The following is an 8,715-nucleotide window of genomic DNA, read 5'->3' on the forward strand; positions in this document are numbered from 1 at the left end:
TTGCGAGAGTTTTGGTACACGCGCTTTGTCATCTAGGCGGGACAAACTTTCTTAGCTTATAATGCGCATACAAGCCGATAACTGGACAGATGCTTTGAAGAAGAAGAAGAAGAAGAAGAAGAAGAAGAAGAAGAAGAAGAAGAAGAAGAAGAAGAAGAAGAAGAAAAAAACAACAACAACAGTAAATAATTTGGACTTTACAACTTCCATGACGCATCGTGGAATCATCTTAGGCATTTCCTTTTCTTTTGGACTGTTTTCAATAGTACTCACAGACAGATTGTTTTCAACAGTAAAAAAAAAAATTGAAGAAAGGAAAACATGTCGTCAAACGACGCGTAATTATCTCATTTGTTGTGCCACCAGCGTCGAAGGCATCCTTGGAACTCATTTCACTTTCTCTAGTTTGAGATAAAATGCAAACACAGACGCATAGAAGCGAGCTTACCGTGGGAAAATAAAACGAGCCTTTGTTATTCAAATAATGTGTGTACCCCCGTGTGAAGCGCGTAACAAAAGACTGTCACTAGAATCACTACCAGAAAAGCAAATGCCCTTTTATAAACACACGTGGAGAGAGATGCGTCTAAGCGGACACAACTTCCGTGAGAAAATATCTGGTAATCAGCGCAACAAAGCACATAAAATAAAACTGCAGTGGAAAAGCGCGCTAAGAAGTGGAGTCTACTTCGCTGTGCACGCGTGGTCGGGGCGGATAAATTGTTTAATTTGCTTCGCGGCACTCGCGATGTTTTGCCGCTAATTAAACGAGCTGGAAGTTTGAAAACAACCAGCCAATCACACGAGCTTTCTCACACTCGTCACGCGCGGGTAGCTCCTTAGAGGTTTTGTTGCAGGCGGCCGGCATGTGCCTATTCAGTGCCGACCAATCAGATTCGGACGTTCCCACGGTAGATGTTATTGTTAAGTTAATATGATAGTCCTTAACTATTAAGGTTATTGTTTAACGTTATGTTTCCACTAAAGTGTTTACAAATATTTAACAATGAAGTCACTGCGAAAGCATTTTCTGCAAGGAGGAGTTGGTTTTGTTGACGTTAAATAGTGAACGTAGTTTAAAGACGCAAACTATTCGTCGCGGACGTCGCCAGTCTTGAACTCGCTCGTTTCACTCAGTTTGAATTGAGAATTATGGCGTATCAAGATCACAATAGCACGGATTTTGTCAGCAAAGTTCGAGTCGAACGCAGAAAGGTAAAAAATTTTTATCTTTTCATATATTTTTACAAGAAATGTTGAAATGTTAGTATGCTTATTCACAAGTCGAACCATTTTCGCTGAGCATGCTTGAATGTCTCAGAAGTGAGACACAAACAACTGTGCGATTCTGAATCATAAAATTAATTTTTTTTTACTTTTATAAATGGCATCAACAAATTCCGTCTGATGTTTCAAACCTTGCTCCTGCTTCATATAAATAGTTTCGTTACATAATGAAGTCCTGCCTCAGCAAAATTCACTACCAAACTTCAGTTGTTACTGTGAAAGTTATAAAACAAATGCTGAAGAAACCACCCGATCAGCATTTTTCCATATGCAGGTTGAAACACGCTCTTATACATTTTTTTAACAAGCTGCTGTTCGTCTTAAAAGATCTTTGCTTTGTAAATAATTTTTAACACACGATGAACTATTTATAAATAATCTCTTCTCGATTTTTTTCAATTTTCAGGCTCAAAAACCAAGGATAGAGAAATTAAGGCGCGACAGAATTAATGGAAGCTTGGATGAAATCAAGCATTTGGTACTGGAGGCTTTGAATAAAGATGTAAGTACTCAAATAATGTCGGTGTAATTCTGGCAGATTGGATTTAAAGAAGAGAGATTAAACAATGTATACTTTAAATATTAAATGTGTTTTAAATGTAATCTGTATAGTAACCAGCATAGTAAAGTTTGGTTTTAATTACTTTATCTGTAGAGAAAATAGCCCTCTGCAGTGGCATTTCTAAACCGTTTTCGTGGAAACCGATCTCTCTATAGCAATGAGATGCGTTCTTCTTTCTTTAGTAAGAAATCAATACTTAAGTAAGATTTTACTCCGCTATTATTTAGATTTCACGTTATTCAAAGATGGAAAAAGCTGACATTCTAGAGATGACAGTGCAGTTTTTGAAAGGAACACACGCAAGAAAAACAATGCAAGCAGGTTAGTAAAGTTTAAGTTTCGTCATCAAACATAGATTTGGTCAACAGAAACTTCATTAATTTTTTCAACAGTGAGATACACTGGTCACGCCGGGCGATCGCTTACCAGTTAAAAGAGAACAAAAAACGGAAACATTCGCATCAGAGACAAAAAATTGTCACAGCTGGAAAGCGAATATTTATTTAATGACGTTAGTAAAAATGTGACAAAATTGGAACGAGTTACGTTAATAAACGTCACTATCTCAGACAGGATGTTTGTTTTCAGAGATGTTGTTGTTTGTAAGCCAGACAGTCACTTATCCTACCCAACCACGAAAGTTTGTGTTGTCCGTTTATGTAAAATCCAAACTCCATATGAGATCTGATATATGCCTTGAGTGGTTGTTTTAACAACTTGAATGGTTGTTTTAAGTCAAAACCTCTCTGCTTTAAAACTTGTTTTATTTTTAAATGCTGAACACGAATTCCATCTGCTACAGCTCAGATGAAAGACATTTTAAGATATAAGATTAAATCATCACAACAACAAATCACAAAAAGGGAATTTATCTGTTATATTATTTTAATAAAAAATTGTTCCTAAATGTATAGAAGCCAACAGCAAAAATTTGTGATAAGCGTTGCCTGGGCTTGGTACTAAAATATTTTGAATAATTTATATTTGAAACTAAAGCAATCAGTATCATTTTCTAGGGATAAGATCGAGAGTTGAACACACGACAGAGCACAAAGATTCTTCCACTCAAGAAAGGCATTTGCCTGCAGCTCCACAAATGCCTTGCCTGTCACAAGATGCACTTCTCATGGGCATGACCGCTGATATGAAACCCATTCCACTACTGTCACATGCCATGTCACCTTTCGTCTCGGGCCCCATGGTTGCCATGACACCCCAACCAACCATTGTATGGCTTCCTTACCCTTCACCGCCTCCGTCACCCTCGGAGAAAACAAATGAAGTTGCTGACTCGACAATTCAACAGGACACGGCCACACAAACCGGAAATGAAAACGGCATTTTTTCAAAAACTTGCTTAAGTCCGCCAGTGACGTCACCTAGCAACGCAATGTTACCAGTTTGGAGGCCGTGGTGACCAGCTTGAGGAAAAGAACAATTGTAATAATTATTCCCGAGAAATGTTTAGCAAGATATAGGGTATTTTATGAATGAAACCCTTGAAGTTCAAAGAGCGGGAATCAAACTTTTCAATTCAATACATTCAGTGAACGTAAATTTCTCATCACTAGTACAATAAATTGTTATTTTATTCACATTGTTGTGTTTAACTTTGTACAGCAACATTCTTTAACCCTTCACATTTCTTTCCTTTTTGGACTGATTTCTTATGCTACAACTGTTTAATAATTCAGAGAATATATTTAGGGATAAATCAAGAAAATATCCAATTCTTGTTGATAATCTTTGTTCTCGTCACCCATGGGCTCAATAATCTATTGATATTGGAGAAATAAGAATTTGATCACTCTGGAACCAATTACTGAGAATTGGCCTAAATTCTAATCTTCAGCCGAGAAATAAAGCTAATTGTTGAAACTTGAGATTTGCAAAATTTACTCATGGCTGAGAAATGTGCTGGTAGCTGAGAAATCACCGGAAATTCAACTGGTGACTGAGATCTCGGCACCTGTCAGAGTCCTAGAATTATAATTATTATTACACGGCAAATAAAAACTTTATCAAACCCCCGAGGTGGTGGGGGGTAGGGGGGGGGGGGTGGAGTGTACTCCTTTATATGGGCTAAATAGGTATGAGCGGTCTGGTCTGAAAAACGTGATAGATTTTGCCAGTTTTGGTCTGAAATAGGGTGTGCTCTTCACTCTGGCTTGACACTGGGTATTTTGCTTACAAGGAACTAATTTTTTCGAATCAATATTGATTTGTAGCTCTTCTCATCCTTGCATACAGCTGGCGCGCCTGAGATATGAATTGAGTAATCAAGATCCAGAAGGCTGGAAAACTGAACTGTCCTGACGTCAGTGTATGTTAAGAGAAAAGACATCGAGGTCGAGCAACATTTCTCACTAGAGACAGCATGGAATATTCCCGAAAAGGAACTTATAATTCCACAAACCATAACAGTAACTTTTGCTAATATCTAATAGGGTTACAAGTCTTAGTAGCTCGGAGCTAGCAGTGCTATTCTGGGCGAGCTGCTATCACTTTAACCGAACTATCTTTACTTTAGTTAAAAGAGAGAATAGGAGAAAAAAGGAATTGAATGAATTTGAGAGGATAAACAAAATTAAACCAAAATATTTTACATAACACATAATTTAGTTATTAAGTAACGAAACACGGTTGACGTACAGCAAATATTAATTAACAATAATAATCGAGAACAAACTGGACTGAAGAGCTCCTTAAAGCGGTTTTCAATTGAGTGCCGTAAATCCAAAACCAAACCAATTACTTACCAATTAGACTACTCAGCCAATCTCAAACCATAGTAAAACCAAAACCAAAACCAAAACCAAAACCAAAGTAATTGTCTAATTACTCTCGACACTCAATTGAAAACTGCTCCAATCAAAGAGTGAGAGATACTTAGAGATTTCAATATGCGCATATTAGCATTTATCTCCTCATTTTCGAGATCAGATTGTAAAAAGTGAAAAAAAAAAAAGAAAATGATACATTTTGCAAATGTTTTTTGCAAAGTTTTTGCATTTCTCCAAACTTTTAATTTGGCGCTAAAACTGGGTCGTCCGGCCGCATCCGACAACTCGCTCGTCGCTCGTCGAATGTCGCCAGGTAGGAAAATAGCTGTGTTATTTTGAGCAAAATATGTTATTCCTCGTCAAATTAAACCCAGAATTCTCGTTTTAAGTATTAGAAGAGATCTAAGCAGCTTGGAAATTGTCTTTATTTCTGTTAGCCTGCGAAGAAAAAGACTAGTATCGCGTCGTTTCGGTAGGGCAGTTTGGTTTTGACTGCCGGTCGAAATATGCGGGTGCAGTCGCCGTATGCAAGGATGTTTACACAAATAGAAGCCATTTCTACATTTATAGTTACGTAGCTACAGACATATTTATAGCCTTTTACTAATTTTAGAGGTCTGAAATGGGTATCGTGTTTTCCTTCAGTTCTGAATAAAGGTATGGAAAGTCACAGATTTTGGTCTAGAATGGGGCACAGGTCTCAAGCTTGGTTTCAAGGTTCGGGCTGCACATCCCCTCCACAAACTTTGGGGAGTAAACCCCGGATCAAAAGCGGCAGTTTTCCTCAGTCTCAGTAGCGCGCCTGAATAGGACGATCCCGCTGTAATTGATGAGGCTGGAGAACGTGGAACTTAGCTCTAAGAATACCTTGGTGTCATGCTGCACCACAAAGACTATTTTGTATAGTCATGCATGGACGCGATTATCGTCTCCGTTCTCTTCTGTTTTTAGTTCGGTTTATTGTCTATCTGGTGGTTGTTCCTGGCGCCGACGCGATTGTCTCTGAAAGAAATTGGATAAAATTCAATTCCAAAGCTGGTTTTGGACCGGATATGAATTGTTCATGCCTTTTGACTCCCTCTCGTCAAGGAAGCTGCATAAGATCTTTTTTACATGACTTCACGGCAGCCATACTGGTTTTCTTAAGCAACGGAATTTCTCTCCTTTGTTGAAAGAGCTCTTTTCTGATATCTGCAAATATGTCGTACTGAAAGTTATTTATCAGAATTTCGGCTCATCCTGACGGTTGCAGGAACCACTCAGCTGGTTTCTTGGATAATATTTTTTTACGTGACACGAGAAAGTAAATAATGTCGAGGAAAAGGTTGTTGTTATTCATCGTGGTAGATGCAATAATAAAGTGTATTATCGTTTGTCTCACGATGTAGTCACTTGAGATGTAGATCGCGACGTTTCGACTGCTTACTGCTAGTCTTCTTCAGGCGATAAGGTCGACTGATTGCACGGTATCATTTATATCACAAAGGCCGGCTGTGATTGGTGCATTTCGATCATCCTTTTGTTCCATTGTTCCTCCTATTGTTCCATTGTTCCGGCGAGTAGCTGTTCCCTCAGTGGTCCGCTGTTGTACCGTTCTCCTGTTGTTGTGTTTCTTGAACGTGGGTATCCATGTTTCAGGAATTTCAATTCCACTATCCCTGTTAATGTTGTTAGGGTGAAGTCTTATGTGAATAGCTTCCTTGACCCTACGTGTGTACCAGTGAGGATCTCGATCAATAAACTTGACCTCATTCCAGATAGGATAGTGGCCGGTCTCGTGGGTGTGTTCAGAAACAGCCGACCTTTGTGATATAAATGATACCGTGCAATCAGTCGACCTTATCGCCTGAAGAAGACTAGCAGTAAACAGTCGAAACGTCGCTATCTACATCTCAAGTGACTACGAGCCAAACCACCCCCCAAATGTTTCGTCAGTTCTTGGATATTTCACATTATTTCGCATTACTTAAAAAGTATTGACTCTTTCTACACCAAACTTGGCAGATGAGCAGGAGACCTATTGCCAATTATATTTACGTGAAAGATGTCAGTAAATGTCAAAGTTGTGACGTCACAGTGATGACGTCATGTTTCTTGCCACTTTTGAAGTTTTTAATTTGCATATTTTTTACAATGTGTTGGAAAGAGCACATCAAAGGGAGTTGAAACCTGAAAAAATTTTGTCCATATCACATAAATTAAATGAAATATGGCATTTTTAAATATGAAAAATAACTCTGCAAAATATGGGGTCCCCCCCTGAGAAAAATCCCCAAATTGGAGCCGCAATTTTGTTCCAGCAAATGCAGCTATGTTGCACATGTGATGTGCCAGATGACTAAAGCAAAAATAAAGAAGAAAATCGGAATAAAAAATTATCCCCCTAGTATTGCGTTAAAATTAGTTTTGTTACGTCATAACCTGTGACGTCACCCGTTTTTTTACTGTTAATACCATCCTAACAAAGCCGAAAATCAAATTTCTAAAACCATACGATTTTTGACAACATCAAGCTTTCTATTTTTCTAGATTATTAGCCTTCCTAGAAAAAAACTGAAAAAAATAAACCAGAGAGTTAAGAAGGACAGTGTGGTTAAGCAAATTCCGGGGCGGACAGCAAAAAAATATTTAATTTACCATATCTCAAAAAATAATCATCATAGCAAAAAACGGTTTCCGGCATTTTACTCCTCAAGTCAAGGCCTTTCCAATGACATAATCTTTACATCAGATTTTACAAAAAATCACAGCACGTTTAGGTGACGTCATCAATTATGACGTCATAATCTGACATTCTGTCACAACTTCTAAATTAAAATAAACTGGAGAACAAAGAAAGCTCATCTGCCAAACTTGGTTCAGAAATATGTAAACCAAGCAAATATAGCCTTCATGAAACATTAAGGGGGTGGTTTGGCCCCTACGTGATCGTGAGACAAACGATAATACACTTTAGTAAGTAAATCATGACAATAAACAAGCTGAAATTCATTTATTCAGGAAAAACAATGGCTGCTTTCTCTTCGAATTCACAAGTATTCCTTCCTTAATACTCTGTGTATAATGTAACCAAGATAGACAGAAAAATATATTCAGTATTTGGCTTTTTTAAATGCTCGGCTGAGTTTCCATAGATGTGTCGAATGGTACAAGTACTGCAAGAATTTAAAAGTAAGGAAACATGAATAATGTGCGGGCAGGTACGTATGTGGGTAGTTGTTAGTCCTTTTTAGACCCAAACAAGAAGGGGAAATTGTTATGTGGACCGTCACAGGCAAACGTTATAAGCTTCACACCTACTTAGAATGTAATAGTCGAACTGTTCTATCTCACTTCTAACTTGCAACACAGTTGCTCGCCAACTCTGACTATATTGTTATGTTAGAATTACAGTTTTCTGAAAGCAAGCAAGCAAAAAATAATAATAATAAATTCACTACAAAAAAACCCTGAGGCCGTCGCAAACAAATGAAAACGAAGAACTTGGCCTGGTGGCAATTACTTGAGAACAAGATAGAGGCAATCCACTTCAGTCGTGCTTTTAAACATACAAAAAATAAATAAATAAACATAAATGAATGAATGAATGAATGAATAAAATTACCATTACAAAGTGATCATGACATAAAAACATGAAGGGCAATATCATAATGCATGATAGCTTTTCTAAGCATGGAAGAGTATTTCAGAAGCAGCATTAGTCCTTAGCAAACTTCAGAAACATATCATTGAGGCTTATGCCTGATTTTTGATTCACTTTTGCGCTTGACGTTAAGAAGTTATCAATCGCCTCCCCCCTCCCCCCTAGCTTTTGGGGTAGTAGCTGTAGTATTTGTGCTGTAGAAGCTGTAGTATGTGAAATGTAAAACTTTAGAATGTTAAGAAAAAAGAAGGTTATACTCATATTTCTGCCCAGCCAGCAGGCGTAGCCCAGCAACCATTCAATTGATTTCGAGAATGCCAGTGTAACTGACAAAAAGAAAAAATTCCGAGTTCGAAAAATTAACGTTTGAATCACGACCCACCGCCAAAACTAACGAAGCACAATAATTCTAAGCTGTCCCCTGGACAATACTTTATTCT

At 37.9% G+C, this 8,715-nt stretch overlaps 1 protein-coding gene across 1 annotated transcript; it reads left to right on the forward strand.

Moving 5' to 3' along the window:
• Positions 1-1,037: 1,037 nt before the first annotated feature.
• LOC145502804 (uncharacterized) lies at positions 1,038-4,260 on the forward strand. The gene is made up of 4 exons (XM_081482190.1): positions 1,038-1,215; positions 1,694-1,789; positions 2,077-2,170; positions 2,866-4,260. Exons 1-4 carry the CDS (start codon positions 1,153-1,155, stop codon positions 3,264-3,266), a joined length of 654 nt encoding a protein of 217 aa, XP_081338316.1. The 5' UTR covers positions 1,038-1,152; the 3' UTR covers positions 3,267-4,260.
• Positions 4,261-8,715: the final 4,455 nt, after the last annotated feature.

The sequence above is a fragment of the Orbicella franksi genome, chromosome 11 (assembly GCF_964199315.1).
Source record: "Orbicella franksi chromosome 11, jaOrbFran1.1, whole genome shotgun sequence".
NCBI classification, from domain to species: domain Eukaryota; kingdom Metazoa; phylum Cnidaria; class Anthozoa; order Scleractinia; family Merulinidae; genus Orbicella; species Orbicella franksi.